Below are 20,235 nucleotides of genomic sequence, written 5' to 3' on the forward strand. Positions count from 1 at the left end.
CTCAGAATCCCCTTGTCTGTCAGGGGTAAATGCATGCCTGGAACATCTTCAGCATGGAGCTCTTCAGTGCTTCCCGAAGTTGGGAATAATATAGTAATTAAAAAAAAATTTGACAAGAAGATGGACAGAAAAATAATTTTTATCTAATTGAATTTTCTTTTAAATTTATTATCAGTATTTCATGGTTTTGCAAAGGTTTGTCATAGTAATGGTGAGTAATGAGAAATCTTTGCAAGTGACCCCATAAAAGCAGTGTGTACCAAGAAATCGGCTGCAGTTAAGGAAGAATTCTTGCTTCAGGCTTGTGAGCATAGATAGACATTAGGCTGCAAACACTAAATAATTGACTGCTCCCAGTCCACCTGTCCTTTCTCCTGCCTAGTCTTCTATAGCTAAGCAGCAAAGGGGAACTCATTTGAAAAGAACCTAGAAAATGACTTATCTTCAACAAAGAACTTTTTATCAAATTAAGTATGTGACTGCAGGCGAGCAGATGTGCTGCGTGCCAAACGCATTCCCTTCGACAGAACTGTGCCGTCTTATGCTAGTGCATAGACTAGGCTTAAGGGCTGGTGTAAAACACCAGCAGAAAATGCCCAAACTATCATTCTCCTAGCGGTATGTCTAGTGAGGGTCCTAGGGAGGAATCAGTATTACTACTACGCTTGTTTCTCAAAGCAATGTTAGCAGGGCTCTGCATACCAATGCAGTCTGCCATTTTAACAGATGTGTTCTTAGGGAGCTGAGACTTCTTTCCACTTTCCTCAGAAGTATTTTGCAGGATCTATTGTGAGTTGGCTGTTGATTTCATAAAACTTTTATCCCAGGCTTACTTGCCTAAAGAGAGAAAGGTAATTGAGCCCAATTCTTTATTAACCAAAAAGTGACATTCATTTTTCTTACCCTAAAGGTGCGTTGGACTCTTGACGTTACCACATGCAATGAAATGAATACATTTCTAGGGTCCTCCTTTCTAGGGTTAGGTTTTTTTATGAATAATAAGCTGTATTAAGCATCTCGTATTTTTAAACGTAAACTTCTGAATAGGGCTTCTGAATATGGCTCAAAAGTGATGAGGTAGAATGAATAGTTATTTTTTTTTATTCAGTTGCCAAACAATAACAACATTGAAATAAATAATATTTATTTTTTCCTAACAACCCCCTCTCCAATGTTATGAAATCCTTGGAGTGTTCTCTGTGTTATGCAGGCTGTTGATTTGTACTACCTTTGAAGTTTAATATATAAAATATGAAGCTAATTAGTTACTCTGAAAGGTGAGAAGGTGGAGTACCCATCAATCCCTTTATTTACAGCTGGTTTACTTTGTGTAAAATAGGCTAATAAATTGAGAATGGTTTTATTTTTTTCTTTTTGAAAGCATCATTCACATGAGGGATGGGATCATTGTACTCCTAGCATGATGAATACTTAATTCTCTATAAAGCATGAACAACATCAGCGAGAAATTCTGTGTCACCTCTATGTGCTTTAAAACCTGGTTGCTTTACCTTGTTGTCAGAGATAAAAGCTAAAGTAGTTGGAAACACGAACCAAACTCACGTACTAACTGGTCTGTTGAATATGGGGGATGTTGTCCTTCCTCCTCTGATTCTGTAGATTTGTTGCTACTTTTTCCTTCCAGCAAGAGCCGCTTTGTAAATCAGATCAAATTAAAACAATTTTGAAATTATTAAAACTGCATTATTTAGTATTGTGTTCTCCCTCCTCTCATATTTTTCCAGTTTGAAGTAAAAATCTAGGTAACTTCGGAAGATGGCCTATTGAGTGCAGTATGTAGTTGTCTTTGGAAAATTTCTAGTGATCCAACATGGCAGAATGTTGCATCAGTCCCTGGTTTCGTATGCACACGCAGTTCTAATAATAGTGAGAATGGCTTTAGTAACAATAGGACTTCTTCAGATATAAATAGTTAGAAATTAATAGTTGTCCCTTTAAGAAAGGACATGGTGGTTTAGGCTGACGTGCATTAGTTTAATAGGTTGTGTAAGGAAAAAGCAAGTGAAATGCCCTCATGTTTTGGGTTCGTAAAGTCAAACCTGTGTAGCTGATAGAGGAAGGCACACTTCTAATGACTATTCCGTGTCATGAAGTGCCGTGAGGAAAAAAGTGAACGAATATTAAAATTACCACTGTTTTCTCCCTTCCCTTCATAAAATTCATCGCAGAAGAATTGTGAAAATAAGAAATCAAAAGTGTTATTTATAATATAAACAAAAGATAGTAAGATAAACAGCAATCAGAGTTGTGTAATGGCTACATAATTCTTGATAAGTTTGCTACTAGGTTTATATCATAAACACTAAATGTTACATTACCAAACATTTGGATCTGTTTCACTGAAATAGATTTCAAAATATACTGTCCTTTCAAGCCTGCAAGATGTGTATATAAACTTCAGATTGTCTAATTTTGTTACTGGAAAACTACAGGGTTTTATACATAGCGTATTTTCTGTAGAACTCCATTAAATATTTAGAATCCTACTGCTCCTAATGTGTTGAATTATCTGGGAATTTTCTTATCAGAGTGGAAGCTCTTGACTCATATCAAAACATTTTCCATTACAATGATTGCCACAAAATATTTATTATGAGGGTGTGTTGCCCAACCAATTTGACTTTCAGGCCTTACTTTGAGTATTACTTAATAATCAGTTTTAATATTAAGTGAACACAAATTTTTGACATGTAAGTATTCATCCAAACAGAAGGATGTAGGTCATTATATAGCTCCTAATGCAGTTTCCACTGAGGTCAATGTGAACCACTCTGTTGACGTAACATTAAGTTGGCCTCTTTGCTGTAATTAATGTGCTGCTACTCTCTCTCCTATTTTCACGTTTGCGTAGTCTTTGAAGACCTGATATATGGGTAAGGACATACTGTATGCAAATAAAAATAGTCTCTGTTTGTCCAGAGAATAGTCCTGCTGGCCTGGGATGGTCTGCCACCTGTTTTTGCTACTCTTGTGCGGCAGCTACTTGATCTTAATAAAGCCTCAGTAATTGAACTGCATGCCATAAATAAGCTCTTACAGACAAGCGCAATGATTACTTCCTGAAAAATGTGGGTATCGGCCAAGTCTTGCAACAAGAACAGGGAACAAAAAATACAGGTGAAAGACATGTTGGGCTTTGAGCAAGGCTGTAAGAATTCGATTCTTCAAGTTTTGATTGTAATAATGCTTTTGAGTTCACGTCTCCGAACTCTGGCATTTTTGTGCGTACATGAGGACACAATTGTGCTGGGTGTTGCTTGTAGCATAAATGGATGTGTGAAGCTTGGGAGTTTGAAGTATGACTACCCAAAGTCTCTTATCACAAATATCACTTTCGATTTCTGAGCTACATAGGAATGCGTAATTTTGTACATGCAGGCATTTTTTCTAAATTCTCCCAACTGGGAGAGTGTAAATATATCATCAAGGCTCTACATCACCTCTGCTTCTCCGAAGTTACTGAAATAAATACAAGATTCTTCCCATGATAATGATTAGTACGTATAACTAGAAAAGTGTGGTTTGGTAAGATTTCACATGTTTTAAATTTTGTCCTCAAGAAAAAGAAATATAGAGGAAAGTATTGTATATTGACTTGGTACATTTTTGGATATAAATATGTACTCTTGTACGTGCAAAGGCTTTTTTCCCTTGTATACAGTTCCTTTCTCACTTTCATGTAAGAAGGTGCACCAGCTGGAAGGAGTAATTGATCTGAAAACGCAACTGTCACTTTCTGATTTTTGGTTTTTTTCAGAATAGTAAACCATTCACTGGGGGAGGGAGCGAACGATGGTAGAGTTATCAGAAAGTCAATACTCCAGATTTTGTAGTCAGCACAAAACATAAAATGTTTATGTTAAATACAACTCTCACCCCGTAAGCGACTAATCCTTTGTCATATCTAGTAATAGCATAATTCAGTATAATTAAAATCCTTCATGCATATTTACTTTAGTTAAACATCTGGGTATAAATACTACAAGGTAAAATACATCACTGCAAAAGGGTGGACTTGTCCTTGATAAGTGATCTCATATTCTAATTCCCCTTGAGAAAACCATTTTACAGTTCAGGTACAAGCTAAATCAATAAACCCTTTAAATTGCTGTTGGGTTATATAGGTTATACTAATTTTCTAACCTTCTTGGAGTGTGTAGTGGTAAATAGAAGTGTCTCCTTTACAGCCTCCTGAAAGACTGACTACTGTTCACTTTTATTGTGGGAATTTGTAACTAATCTCTGCTAAAGCTTGAATTGTTTCTCACAGTCAGACTGCTCTTAAGTGATACTTCCAAGTGTAGTAGGAAAGGTTTTTCAAACCAAGTACTCGTACTGGGGGATAGGATCTTCCCCAAGAAGATGTCTGCGTTATCTGAGGCTCAGCAATGCAAAAAAGCTCAGCTGTTTTAAGTTCTCACTGTTTCCAGAAAAGCAATTAACATTTTTAGCTCCCTCAGAACTAAGCCGCTACCAGAGAGAAGTTGCGTATAGGTTCAAACTAACCAATGTAAGTTATTGAAGTTACTTAACTGACGAGAGATATTTAAGTGCAGTTTGACCTTCACCTTTTTCCCTAATGTAGGTAAATCCTTGCACACTTACTGCACAGCAGCACAGTTTTCAGAGAGATGAGAACACATGCAGACTACCTGTCTTAGATATTTCCATTAGGTATTTTCCATAGATATCCATAGGTATTTTTCTTGGGTAAGGAATTAGGATTAATTTTAAATTGTGGCTAGAGTTGTTCAAATGTTAATTCCTGAACAGTTTCTGAATGGAACTCTTTACTTTTTATTATATTAATTTTATATGTGAAAACAAATAATCATCTGAATGAAATGATGAAATCTGATACTTTGGACATTTAGGAAAATTTAAATTCTGCAGTAATATTTGTAGACTGGAAGTTGGACAGCATACATGTATTAGTATGCTGATAACCTGGGAAGTCTCTCCAGCAGGAGATGTGTGAATTTATGTGATGATAGCATTGCTATAGTAGTGCTGCAAGCCTGCTCTTTCCCATTTCGCTATGCTTGTTTTTCTGTCCCTTGAGTGTGGATCACAAAAGACAAAACTTATAAAAATGTATGAAAGTCATGCTGATAAAAATTGCAAACGTAGACGATTTCATGAAGTTATGTCTGTCTCAGTTCTGATCTAGTAAAAATGAGCTGAATACAGACTGAAGTAAGCTCTTCTTTAGGAGAGAAACAATACCCAATACATTGAACCATCCTCCTTGGTTTGCACATATGGTGAATTACAGGCATGTTCATGTACCATTCTCTAAAAGGAACTTTGATCTCCCAAAGTGTATTGAGGAAGAAGTTAGCTATGCAGCATTTTCCTCCATTGATCTTGAGGAATCTGTGCAATGAAAATGTCATTCAAAGCAGATACGGAACGAGAGGAAAAAACGAATGTGTGGTCACAGCTGTTCTATGTCAATTAGATATTCTCTGAGCAGATTTAGTTCACATAGTTCTTGATGCAGCTGAAGAAGTGCTTATATCACTGGGAATCTGATAAAAATAAAAACTTTGGAGTGAAGTTAGGAGGTACATTTTGTTCCATCTACCAGACATACCAGGTGCTGGCTGCTGACGGAGGCATATGCTGAGGGAAGAGTTAGTATCTGAGAAAAGGAAAGTCTGTAGGAAGTGAGAGGGGCATTTGTTTTCAGCATTTGCTTTTTTTATCTGCTTATTAACATAGCTGCATTTCAGCAATCCAGAAGGATTTTCTCAACAGCAAACACAAATTTGCATGAAACTTGATAAGAATATTGTTCTTTACCACTTGATTTGCATTCTGTACGTGGTAAATTTAGCTGTTTCTTCCCTCCTCATGTAATTGTCATTATGATGTATTGAGAAAATAAGTATTTTCAATGAATTAAAAAGATTATAGTGGGAAGGGATGGAAACATTTATATCTGCACTTGATAATACTTATTATAAACTATGCTGTGACCTTTGAAAAACCTCTCCAATATCTGTAGTTCCCAGAGAGTCTTTAAAAAACAAAGGGAAAAGTTGTGAAGTTAGTGATGTTTTTGCACTGTTCCAAGTCATTTAAAGATTAATCTGCTATGGAACCAGTGTCCAATGGAACGTACTGGCATTCCCCTGCAGTTTGTCTTCAGTTTTTCCTTCCTCCTTGTCACTTGACCATCATGACCTTGTCTTGATCAAGAGTTGATTAACTGAGTGTAGTGAGCCCTGGCAAACAGGACAATTCAAACAGGAACGGAGTGTGACGAGCCTTGGTATGGTCTGTGGATCGACAAACGACAGCAGAGTAATACCTGAAACTGCTGGAAGGTATGCCCACAGTGTCATCGAGGGCTGACTTGATTGTAGGCTTGTACTGACACCCGGCTATAAAACCACCCAGTAGCAGAGACTGGGGGGAGGCAATGTAAAAAGGAGGGGGGGAACTGTCGTGCGTTGGTGCCCGTTGCCACCCAGCACACAACACTGAAGCCCTTTGGAGAAAGTGCTGCATTTTCCTCAGGTGCGACTGTGCCAACTCATTGGAGTGACAATTGGGGTGCATCTCAGGGAAATGTATGGGGTGTAGGTATGGCTGTGCGTGTGAAGCTTGTCCTGACGCAGTTGGTCCCTTGCTTAGTCTACTTAATAAACTGAGGTTAGCACTGTCTCGTCACCCTGTGTTCCTTTTTCTCTTGTGGCGTTCTTGTCTGTTCGCTAAGGACGTTTACTCCAATGAAAAAAAAACCCAACCCAGTCATCATTCTGGATCATTCAGATACTAAAAAGAGAGACGAAAATAAAAAAAAAAAAAATCACATTTATGGAGTGCTTTAGGCGTTGGATGAGTAAACACATTGGGAAGGGAGCAAATTGCCTGAATGTTTTGTCATAGACCCTAAGTGTTTTCTGAAATAGAAATGTTAAGTGAAAACCACCAAAGATTTCATTAAGAATTTATCCAAATCTCACCAAAGTCCTACACACTAGTAAGAGAAGTTTCAGAATGGATGGATGGCATGGTGATTAGTAAGTGTAATTCCTACTAACCTAAAATTTCTATTATAAACATAAAATTTTTATATTCAAGCTTTTGGAAATACAAATTTGTCTTAGAAGAAAGTATATAAGTAAACCTAATGCAAAGAAGTAAAGCATGCCTGTTTTGCTGATCTATTCTAGCGCGTTATCCATTGGAGTCTATCCATTCACACATTATTCTGTTTTTTCAGCTATATTACTGATGAATCATCAAGCTATAAATATCACAGGCAGGTTTTATTAGACAATTACTTTTTATTAAGCTTAATTGTATGAAGACTAACTTCCTACAGACTTTATAAAGAGAAAAATCAATATGGTTTTAGGTATTGGTCCAATGGGAATAGCAGCTGTTACTTAACTTTTTATGTATCACTTTTTTTTTTTCAACTTGAGTTTCAGTACATTTTTGAGGGAAACAGGAAGAAGCATTTCACAGGATAAAGAAGTGTTGAAAAAATATACATAGCTCTGTATATCATCTGTTAAAAGGAGAGCCACAAAGTAGATGGATATTGTGACATATTGCAATGTTTTCTGCATACAGCTATTTCTGGATAACTTTCTGTGGTTGAATTTGAGAGGACTGTATCTCTGTTATACAAATTTGCAATATTTTGGTAAGTGCTAGATAGAGAAATAATTTTGCTTTTATGTCCCTTTCATTTATTTTGCATTTCTTGTTCTTTAAAATCTACTTGATTTCTTTTTTTGTTTTCAGCGTTTCTCTTTAATGTTTTGGAAGTTAACATCTTTTTGAGATTGCCAGTTCTCTTGCTTCCGAAGTACTTGTGTCTATTCCTCATAACTTGTATTCACTAGTTGTTTTACATTTTGTTACTCCAAGTTTCCCTGATGTAAATTAAGCTGAAAGCAGTATTTTGTTGTTAAGGGGTCAGAGACACAGCAGTGGACCTCAAGTTCTTTATTTAGCCCTCTTCATCGCTTACCCAGGACATGCCAATTCTTTTGAGCTCTTCAGATATTTATGACTCTCGTTTAGATTTTGGTTTGCTCTTCAGAACTTGATATTTATTTTCTGCTGCTTCTACATCTTCTTTTCCACTCGATGACTTTTGTAGAAAGACAGAAACAGGACAACCCACATTCTCTCCTATGGGGCCATACCTTGATCCTTAGCAGATACAGCTGTATTTTTTTCTCTTTAGCTTGCCTGCCTTTCCTCTTTATTTTCTTTTTTACCTGATGATCATATCACATTGAGCAATACAAATGAAGTGACATTATGGCTAAAGTCCAGGTAACAGGTTTGGTTGGTTGGTCAATACACGACCTAACAAGCAGTACATTTTGGGGCTACTATTTAATTGTATTTAAAATAGAAATTCAGTGCATCTGTACAATTCAAGAAAAAAGCCTAATATAGTAGCAACAAAACCAAATTAAATTGCTTTCAATAGACTAGGGGCCTCCAGTTAAGTGCAGCTTATAAGAACATGGATTTTCATCCCGAACAGCACTTATACATAATTAGGATTTATAAGTATTTTAAGCAAGTGTTTGAAGTTTAGTGAGGACAAAGTTCAAGATGTGGAGAATAATTTTTCAAAGTTTTATATAATCAGAAGTGAAAAAGACATCCTGAATGTGTTAGTTGCAACGGCATCGTCACTGTGCCAATACAAACAAAAAAGTAACAAATAATTATTTCCATTATTTTTGAATATATTGAAGATCCTAAAGAAATGAGTCGCGGCATGTGTGGTCCTGTTTTTTGTACAAGCACAGGATAATAGTATCCTGAGATAATCTGTTTTCATAGTGGAGTGAATGAAGTTAAAAGTGGTTTGATACCATAAAGACAAATTTAATGGTAAATTGTTCAAAGTTGTCCTTTCTGGCAGAAAATTAACTATACAATTGCTTCTGTCTTTTCTGCTTATTGTTCTAATGCCACTATAAAGGGGTGAAGAGCAGGCACAAGGACAGACCTGCTAACAGAATTGCTGAGCCGGTGAATTATCCATTATAAGGAGCTTGGATTTCACTTTTCTCATTTTGTGCCAAATGGAGTAAAACAAGTATCTAGAAATCCTTCTGCTAGGTAGAACAGAATATTCCTACTGTGTTACCTTAAAAAAGCAGTCTTCTAAAGGGATTTGCAGGATTTTTCTTTTGTGTAATTATCTGGCCAGATGGATTAAAAAAAAGAAAAAGAGGAGGTTTACTGCAGGCAAGCTACCGCCAGATAGTTTTGAAAAGTTTACCAAGAGTCCAAGAGAGATTCTGGTATTCCCCGGGATGAGGCTTTAATATTGTAAGACCAAGGATGCGATGTCAGAAGAGTCAGCTAAAACTGACAAATTTTCTACTGCTGTCTGGGATACGGGATAAGAACTTTTATACATTCGGCATATTATGTGGCTTTAGTAACAATTTCTATACAGAAAAAGGTGGTTTTATCAGGTTATCGATATTGTCTGTTTGAGACGGACACACGCTTGCTTTGCTACCGCTCTAAACTAGTCAGAAGATGACTTAACGTGGTGCTGGCCGCCAGGTAATATGAGGCAGTCCTCAGAAGAGCTTGGGCTCAACGGTGTGCTATGATGCCTTTTTTGGGGGTTTGCCAACAATGTGTTGATAATATCTATGCTAGTCTTATCCTTTATTTTATCTTGTTAATTTAGTAGCATCGATTATGCAACAAGTTCACCTCATGCTCTTGATGCTTTTTTTTGTTCCAATTCTTTCTTTTTATAGTTGTCGGACATCCATAATGTAGCACACTTGACACCCTATCATTTGGGAATCATATAATCAATATGCAATTAATTAATATCTTGTGGTAATAATAGTTTGGTTTGGTGATTAATTGACATCTTGAAGGAATATTTTCAAGTGAGGTGTCCCGATTGATTGGAAAATTGAATGAAAACTAAGAAATATTCACCTTCAAAGCAAATGATATGCAGAGCTACCATTCTGTGATTATAACTGAATAGACTCAGTCATTCCAGGTCAGCCAGGTTCAGTAGCAGATAGGACTCTGGTACTGGTGATATTCCTTCATCTCAGATGTCAAAGTGCATAAACAAAAATCTAAGTATTAAACTAGCCATATGGCTTGCCAACAAGACACAGTAAGAAAATAAGTTGTTTACATTTGATGCCTTTCTAACCATGAGGTTTTCCTTACTCTTTATGTGCCTAGCGTATTTTTATTCATAGCACCATGAAGGGGAAAAAGGAGACAGTAAAATTGGATGTGACAGATTCGTTGACAAGAGTTTCTATGACTCAGGGGGAAAAAAGGGAAAATATAGGCTGAACGTTAGGAAACTTTTTTTAATATTCTGATTTTGGTCGACTGTGGAAATACCTCCCGGGGTGGTGGCAGAAGATCCAAGGCTTTGAGCCATTGTGAAACTTAAAGGGCTGAAACACTATAAACTGTACAACAGAGAACAGTAAGGTCTCAGCAGGAGAAGTTAATAGAATATTCAATAAACTTTTTCTTCTTGAATTTCTAAATTTCTATAAGAATGTCTGGAACAATTTTAAGCAAATGGAGGGGGTTTTCCTTTATTCAGTTGAAAAATATTAGTATTGATTTTTTGTAATGATCTAAGCTGAATCACTTTAGCAACAAAGCATGTGGAAGAAGAGTGGAAGAATTATACTGAACAGACCGTTTTATTCACAGTTGAGCAGAACTAATTGGAAGTTAGGATGCAATAGCCATTTTAAATATTTGGAAATTGGAAAAATGAATAATTTGGAAGTTGGGAATATTTGGGAAAAAATTTGGGAAATTTGTTGATACAAGACAAACCTAATATATTAATATTTTGTAATGGTAAGAGTTTAAAGAGCAAGGAAATTTCTTTCTTCCAAATTTTAACATAGATACATCTCTGTGGCTAGTAACCCAATTATTTTGTTAATAGCTGCTATCTCAAATGTGTGAGACAGATGGACTAGAAATGAAGGTGCAGATACATCCTCTCTAAATTCTTAAGCAGGGTAAGGATTTTGAAAAATCTCTAACTAAAGTTATGTTCAAAGGTGATGCGTTTCTAACAAGTCACTAGGCTTTGGCAGCAGAGGCTGCTCGGCGTGAGTGTGCCCGCATTGGCAGCCCTGGTGTGAGCGGGCAGTCTGCCATTCTTCATCGCTATCGCCATTCTACTGTCAGTGCGACAGCTATGTCTGTTGGTTTACTGTTGTGACCTGGGTATTTGTGCAATTACTACTGCCCTGGCTGAATTCAGTTGTTATATTCAGCACCTTTGTTCCATCTTCAGTCTTTCACAGCAAACATTACCCTGATGACCCTTGTCGCTAGGCTTTCTCCACAGTCAGTGGGAGAGACAAATCTTGCTAGAGAGTGATTCAGTCCCGAGTCACTGCGTTCCCTGTCTGAAGGGGTTGCTCCTCTCCTTCAAATATCACAGGCTATAAGGGGGTTAGCCCATGTCAGGCTGGAGTTAACTTTTGTGAATAAGCTGTGTGAATGGGACAGCCTTGGCGTTGAAGGTCTGCAGAGGCAGGCGGTCTGGGCTGCCGTGTTTGGGAATCTTTGTGGCATTCACTTCAGTGAAGGGACTTTAGATTTCCTTAGCAGAAATCAACTATTTTCTTATTACTGTTTATATTATCAATACAACTTCCAGGCCCTCCCAAGTCTCTGTAAGTGCAGAAGAACACTTATTTTCACACTGCTCATTGCTTTGGCTTTTCTCCCTGCCCTAAGAAATATTCCCAAGATCAGCACTTGCATTGTCCGTAAACCAGACAAATGCTTGGTCACCAGGCCATGGATTCAAAGTCGTCTTGTTCTGTTCTTGGTGTTTCTGAGTAATTTGGCAGTGTCAGGATTTAATTTCTAGTAGCACAGAAGATGCTTAGGTGCTTGTGGTGCTGGGTAGCAAGTGGTGAGGAATTTAGGATCTTATGACCTTTATCCTGAATTCTTAAGATGCTAATTTGAAAAATTATGTACTTATATATTTTAAAAAGATCATGATACGGTTTATTAATGCAATAGATCTAACTTAGTAGTATTAGATTTTTGAGAAGTGCCACGTGACACAAGGTGGGTAACTTATCATTAAGACAAGTCACATTTATTTTTAAAAATAGAGCAGGGGAAGTTAATTTAGCTAGCTAACCTTATACCGTGGTGTTTGCCCTTCCACAGCCAGTAGAAATGTTGAGTGGAGAACTCTAGATCACACTGCCAGGTGATCTCACTACGCACGTTCCTAGCATGATTATAGGGTTCCAGCTTGAATTTGAAAAGAACACTCCTGTGGCATGTCTCTGCCTAGAAATGCGTTAGCCCTAGGTTTATACATCTCATTTCTGTGCACATTTATATATGTGTACATTGTGTGTGTGCGTGGTTACGTATATAGAATCAAATGATCTGGGACTAATTTCTCATCTTGTTGCCACTGGGTTAATTAAAAAAAAAAGTTTTACAGGTTCCATTTCTCAAACTTCATTATAGCTGATCAGTGAACTTTACTAAACCAAGTTATTAAACAGTGAAATAGACTTTCAGAGGATACCCATTGACACTTTTGTCAGGTGAAGTAGAAATATTTCCGTTTGATAGCAACTGACATAACAGCTTAGAAAGAGAGAGTGAAATTTCCTATAGATGTCATGATGTTGGTAGGTTCTTTTTTTAATTAAACAGCAGAAATAAATGTAAAATTCCAAAACAACAATGAGATTAAATTATACAGCTAGCTGAGACAGAAATATTAGCCTGTCTGTATTGTAAGAGATGTTAGAAAAAAGGATTGCTGGTTATCTGAGGAGGCTAGTGTAACAGTGCTGTATTTAAGGGTAATAACATTGAGGTCATAATCAAATGTTTTAGATATGCAGTAGAAAATCAGACCAAAGGCAGTATTAAGGACATAAATGATGAAGAATATCAGAACTGAAAAGGGTAATGTTAGCTATCACAAAAAGAATGGTTCTGGGGTGAATGGATTTCCTATTAAAGACTAAATCCTGTAGAAGTGATGTGAAAAGTCAACTCTACATACAGAGGACAAGTCTGTATTTATGCAGTCTATATTTGAATAGTTGTGAAGAGTTTAATTAAGTTCCTTTTCAGAAGATATCTGTTCCATAGTACAACTGTATAAATCCAGTAAGGATTCATTGCTCTAGGTAGAGTGCCTACTGAATGATAGCTTGAGGAACAAAAAAAAGGCTCATCACACCTTTTTGTATGTTTGTGAGGAGGGGTTATTTTTCTGTGGGGTCAGTCACAGGGTTTTGTACGGTCCTTCCTCATGATGATAACTCTTTGCTTTTGTGCCTGTGCGCTTTTCAGTGGATGAATACAAATTGTTATTTTCAGTATCCCGTTATGCACGATGATTCGACTTGCTGTGTCATCTCCCAGGGCCAGGTATCCACGCCAGCTGCAAGTTTTCAGAAATCTCCTTTTGCTCCTTTATTCATTGATGGGAACTGACAGTTGCATCTTTTCCCTGATGAGTCATTGATTCTACAACACCAAGAGTCTGCCAAAAAGATGCTACATTGTTTTCGTTTATTTACCATGAGTGCGGTAAAAAGTAAGAGGGAATAGACGCAAAGGGCCTGATTCTCTAGCTGCTAGCTGTGTAGAAACCAAATAAAATGCACCAGCACTGCTACCATTTTGTGGGCTATTGAAGTTAGAATAGGTCAGGCACTTAAGTCTACTTAAGCGGTCATAACCTGCTATAGTCATATAAGTACTGACAATGTGATTTTTATTTGAACTGTTAATAAATCAAGCCTGGACCACAGGATCATACATTATTTTCAGTAGCTAGGGGTGAAACATTCCAACGAAGTATTTTGCAGAAATTATGAAGGTCAGATAAATAAAAATTTTCCTCGGCTCTCCCTAAATCAAATATAAAATCAAATCAAAATACAAACCACATAATGGAAGTGCCATTTGAGTACGGAAAATGGTTATATCTGACAAAGGCTGGATTTCAGCAGGAGCTTATCTGCTGATCAACTTAATGCTTATATGATTTTTTCCAAATGTCATTGTTAAATGAGAATTGACTGAAATCAGATAAAATTAGGTTCGATACTATTATAGTGTATTTTACATGCAGACACTATAATTATATATAGTATATATTGTATACTTTATTTAGATAACCTGATCATTCTGTTTGTTGATCATTAATAAATGACTTTCCTCCTACTCAATTTCTAGTTAAAAAAATGCTCCTATTTAGAAAGAGAGAGAAAAAGCAGCATTGCAATGCTCTGTTATCATTGTCAATGATTTCTGTCTCATTTACCGGTTTTACAACTTTAAAGATTCTTATCTTCAACTTCCAGATATGTTGATTTAGAATCGTGATGAATCTTTTTCTCACTTGAATGTAAACCACATTCATGTGTACACATCTGCCGCCAAGAATATTTTTAAAAAATTGCTTGAGAAACGCCTGGGCAATCATGCATTTTGCAAGTGTACTTTGTAAACAGAATTTACTGTTTATGATGCATGAAAAGAAAAGAGTAGACTGTATTCCTTAACTATTGGTGCTTTAAAAAATAGCCAAACCCATGAGGCTGTGACCTTCTCATCATTTCACCTAATTTTCTTAGAATTTACAGTAGGATGCCCTAAGAGATTACCTGCAATTATAGCACAAAAGTTTTTTAAAAAGAGTGGTTTGAGGAATATAACTGACAGCAGATTTGCTGAAAGAGATATCTATCAAAATTTGTCTTAAACTGCAGACTGTATGCCAATTTTCCCTTCTGTTTATAAGGGTTGGGGTTTTTTTCAGTCAGGGACGTTTATGTACCATAAATAATTGAAATCTTTATAAAAGTTTTATTTCAAAGACAGGCTTTGTAAACCTAGTGGGAAAACAATATCAATTTTACTTTGTCCTGACATAGTACATATTATTCAGTGAGAAATAAACTCAATCCTTATTTTGAAGATGAAAAGCTTAACTTCCAATCTTTAAGGAAATAGCAGTCAGAGATGGAGTGATCCCTGGGGCACGAGTCTTTCTAGTTACCAGGCATTTGTCCCTGTTGCATTACTGAAAATTTGAATCTGTTGAAATGTTTACTATAATCTATTAAATCGTGTCAGTAAGAATAATAGAAGAGTCAAAAGAGCTGACTAAGCTTAAAACTCTAAGTGAATATCATTCCCTGAAAACAAATGGTATTGGAATTTACGCTGATGCTACCTCAATAAGCTGATGGTAAAAGCGAAACAACTTGCAGTCGGAGTACTACAGATGACCTCAACATGCAGAGTATTGCTAAATTGTTCTGTTTCATAATGAACATTTGTAAAAGCACATGCATTTGCTAAAATGATAAATACACATTTTAACCCCAGGTGGATGTGCTGATAAGGACGCTTTATTTAGCAGAATGGTGTGACTGGTGTAACCTAATATTTGGAGGACAGATTTAATCTGTGTATAATGACTTATTGGAGTTACCTAGCAATGGGTTTAACTTATTTTGGCCACATATAATTATACAGCAAAATGAGTAGAGAACCCTGACAGTTTTTGAGGATTGGAAGATTTCAGAAAGTCACAGGGATTTGATGATGTTTATGGCAGGGTGGCACAGTGTTGAGATGCCACATTCACCAAGTCAACGTCTTCCAGAATTGTACTGTAGTACAAAACTGGTATCCAAGTTCAGCATAAGCAAATTGTTCAGCTTAGAGCTTGTTTTTCTGGCTGCAAGAATCCACTCTCCCTCCACACCCACATAATTTGTCATTAAGTTTAACATTTCACTGTTTTCCTGCTAAAGTTCCTTCTCCTCCTTTCTCCCACATGGTGAGGGATGATGCCATCCTTCTTAAAGAGCCGTACATTTCATTCCGGTTCCTAGATATAAATTAGGTGTTCTTTCAGTTTAAGTCTTCTCTGAATTCAGAGGAATTCTGCTGATTAAGTCTTGTTGATATCTGGTCCAGTTGCTTTACATCTTGCAGTTTTTTTCTTAATTAGACAAATAATCTTCTTGTTAGTTAATCAAATTCAGAGGAATATGCTGATGTTCATCAGGACAAAATTCTGTATTTGTGACTATGTATTTTGTGATATATATGTTTTCACATATGAAAGGAATATTGCTATGTCACAATGGAAATAATGTTTTACCTAACATGAGCTTCAGAAAAAAAACCCTATTCTTTTAATATAATAGCACAGCTGCAGAGTGTGGGCATGCTGATGTGGAAAAGTGATTTTACTTCTTCTAGAACAGCTTATCGATGTCCACTTACAATTATACTGCATACGTGTGTGTGAAACTTTCCAAAGAGTGCTTATCAAATGTTTGGGTCTCCCAAGGTTTGGTCCAAGGGAAGAATAAGAAAAACAATAGACTGTGGATCTTTCCTTAAACCCAGTCCTGAGAATCTTGTTAATAGTAAAGAAATGTAAAAGTGAAGATATATGCAGTTTTGTGGGAGAATATGAGAGTTCTTGAATAATCTAAGTGATTCGTGAATAGACCACCGTATTTACCAATTTACCTTTTTTCACTTGAATTGCACTTTGCTGGTCTAAATGACACATGTTTACAGCTTAGAAATGGAGGTCACTAAAACAGACGGGCTAATCTGAGGGTTTGCTGGCTGTCACACAGGCGCAGAGTTGAATTTTGTTGTCTTCAAATACATGGGCACTGTGCTTGGACACGATGCTAAGAGTGAAAGCTTGATATCAGAGATGATATTGTTCAGAATTAAAAACTTTTGAGGATCTAATAGTTAATAGACCTGATAGCTATGTCTTGTATCTTCATTCTTCTTTCCTTTTTTTTTTTTTAAACTATCTTCTGACAGTTCCGAGGGTTTGGTTTCTTTAGTGCCTCACTGTAGTAAGTTGGTTGTTGGCTTGTCTCTTCCTCCCTGCCCAGTGTGTCATAAAATATAATATGAAGGAAAATATAAGCGTGTGCATAGTTTTATATTAAACTCAATTTAAAAATTCGGGAAGTGCCCTAGTTTATGCAAATGGCTAGATATCAGTATTTACAAGACAATAGAGGGAAACTTGTGCCAAGTGACTACCCAAGGGGCAGAATAATTGGCTGCTCGGGACAGATGGCCTTTAAATGCTTAAGCTAAACTGGAACTGGGCTGCGGGTGTTATTTTCAAGTTAAGACAGTGTTACCAGTTGCAGGTAATTTTTTTAAACGCAGGGTTTAACTTTAAACAAAAGCGCCACATTTCAATGGCAATTGTGGTTACTTAAAGAGGAATGGAAGTGATGACCTTGCTGAAACTACCTGATTACTTTTAGCAGGAGGCAAATCCTACTTGACCTCTGTTCATCAGCAAATTAAAATGGGAGTATTCTCTGAAGCTTGTCAGGCTGATTGCACATAATGTCGTTACTACCACTGAGGTGAGCCGGCTCTTTTACAGTGATGTATACCTTGTTTAAAATCACGCATAGCTGGAGTGGTAACAAAAAAACCTATAGGTTTTTCTATGTAAAACTTAATGCAGTGGATTTTATTTGCATTGCATGTAACAACCAGAATGCTAATATTTATCAGGTATTCTAGCACTGGTTAGATTTAATTCCTACAACAGTAGGTTCTTTCATTCCGTTTGATAGAAAAATTTGAACCAAACCCTCCATGTAAATAGTGCTAAATTCTGGAAGGTTCAAAATCCTGGCATATGGATTTTCCTCTAATACCATGATGAGTTTGACTATGTGACTTCTATTTGAGTTTGTTTGGTTTTTTTAATAACATTAGTTATCCAGATTACTTATGAGTGGTCTTCAGTTACTAGTAGGTACTCATAGCTGAGTCCTGGCATTATCGCCTTACACTGACTTTACCCCATATCTCTTACAGTCGTTCTCAGAGGCACTTCTTGTTCCCCCCCTAGATCTGCAGTTTTTCCTTTCCTGTGGTGGATCAACATAATCGAAATGGTCAGAAACCACAATTTCTTGAAATAAAGTTCATCCACAAATTGAAAGAAAAAGCAAAATTTATAAAGGGAATAAAATACTTCACTGACAGCTGGGCTTTTTGTCTACCAGCTACAGAAAGCATGAGAAAGATTGTAGTTTTTATTTTACCATCCTGGGAAAATTTAACATTTTTTGATGTGTGCGGGTGGGGGGTGGGGATCTCTCTCCTCTTTTCCTTTTCAACTTTCCTCTAAAAGAGAACTTCTACTGTAAAAGGAAACAGTTGGCCGAGCAATTGTGCTGAAGATCTTCACTGAAAGTGTTGCGTGCTGCGGTGCAGACCAAAACATCTCAGTTCTTATTTTGCAACAACAGGCAGAAATTGGAGATGTTTTGTGTTTCGTTAGAGATGCGAACTCAAAGAACTCTATGCTTTTTAATTTGCAATGTTCTGTCAAAGCTGAGTATAATTATTGTGGAAACTTCAATATAATGTTAAAATTCTTTGCCTAAGGTCTCGTGTTGATGAAAGAGATGTTTTATTCACCTTCATCTCTTCTAGGTATCCAAAGTATCATTTAATGTAGAATGAAAAAAGAAAATTATAAGTCTATCACATTCTGTGAGCTGTCTACTGCTAAAATAGATAAGGCTGATATTAGCATATTTAATTTGCTTTACTGAGTTGCTTTGCTGAAGTGTGTATTCAAAATCCATTAAAGGAGCATTAAGATTTCTGTTTAACTTCAAGGTTTTGGATCTGATAATAAAACAGTAATGATGTGTTGCAGAATTGAGGTTCTTTTTTTCCCCCTTCTTAGAAACAGAGGTACAGCAAGGAGGAAAAAACTGAAGTTGTAGAAGGAATGAATGTTTCAATTTGCTGATCAGTCTCCTCAAAATGACCATTTTAAATGAAAAAGTATGTTGGTTTAGAATTAACTGTAATGTTTGCTTTTTTTCTGAAAAAGGACATGAGAGTTTGATCTGTATTTCATTCAACCTAAACCAACATGCATTGGATTTATTTCATTGTGGGTTTTATAGAAACTTTAAAATGTATAGTTACCTTCCAAGTAAAAATTACCATTTTGAAAAGGATAGAATTCCAATTAGGAATCTATAAAGAATGTTGGAATTAATTAATTTTGGATGAACTAAGACTGCTTTCAAATGCATTGAGGAATGTTTTGAGAAGATCTCATGCTTTTATTTTCTGTCTTAGGCAGGGCTATGAAGAACTGGAAAGACAGCTGAAAGAAGTCTTTAAGGAAAGGAGCAATATCCTTCGTCAACTGTCGAAGACTTCTAAAGAACTTGAGGGAATTAAAGTAAACCTCCAGGTTAGGTTATGTCTTGGTTTCTGTAAGATTAATTATCTTGATTTTTTCATATTGATATCTATTTATTGCAAAAAAAATGGGTTGGGGTTTTTTTTATATGTGAAACTATTATTTTGTTGATCTTATACTTAGCATAAACCTGATGTGTTTATGGAATGTAATCCTAATAAGTTGGGCCCTTTGTCCACTTAGTCAAAAAAATAAAGAAGATATGAAAATAGAGCATAGTAGAACAAAAAAGGAAGGGAAGGGAAAAGAATAAGCTGTCTTAGTGGAGTTACCACACATTTGTCCTGGCAGCTACTATAAAGGATTTCCTTTGCTGTTGCAGGTTGCATCTTTGCTGATGAGTTACATATACTCAGCCTAGTTTAGCTGCTCACTTTACCTACCTGACGTGCCATCTACACGGAATGACTGCATTTACCGCAGGGCATTACTTTACAAGTTTAGCTGACAAATTGTGCTAGATGAGCCTGCAGCTAGAGCTGAGACACCTCTGCATTTAACTTTTGGGTGTCATGGGTAGGCTGAAAGGGCAATAGTCAAATTAACTCTGGAGTCAAATTAGCTTCTCGGATAAAAAAGTAGATTAAAAGTCCTGCTTTGGATTTGAGGTCCTTAAATCACCAGGTGTTCATTTAAAAGTCTTTTTCCGGATAATCTGTTGGTCTGATAAAAACATTCAGACTCATCATTATCATATATGTCATGCCATTTTAAAGGATGGTATTTTCCTGATGTTGCGTTTTTATCGTCATGTTGATGTAAGCTGGATGGGAAAAATATAAGGAGTAACATCCCTATATCTGTTCACAGGAGAATGCCAGTACTGTCTCTCAATACTGTGCTATGTTTTATTATTATATCATCTTATATTTCAGACTTCCCTGGTT

General features: G+C 36.5%; 1 protein-coding gene across 1 annotated transcript in view; it reads left to right on the plus strand.

The window, feature by feature from the left end:
• The window catches only part of LUZP2 (leucine zipper protein 2), a 205,511-nt gene that overhangs the window by 72,919 nt on the left and 112,357 nt on the right, over window positions 1-20,235 (plus strand). Inside the window, exon 2 of the mRNA XM_059826019.1 lies at window positions 19,222-19,339. Coding sequence (XP_059682002.1) covers window positions 19,222-19,339 — 118 coding nt within the window. The remainder of the gene's footprint in view (window positions 1-19,221; window positions 19,340-20,235) is intronic.

Source organism: Gavia stellata, chromosome 17 (genome assembly GCF_030936135.1).
Source record: "Gavia stellata isolate bGavSte3 chromosome 17, bGavSte3.hap2, whole genome shotgun sequence".
NCBI lineage: Eukaryota > Metazoa > Chordata > Aves > Gaviiformes > Gaviidae > Gavia > Gavia stellata.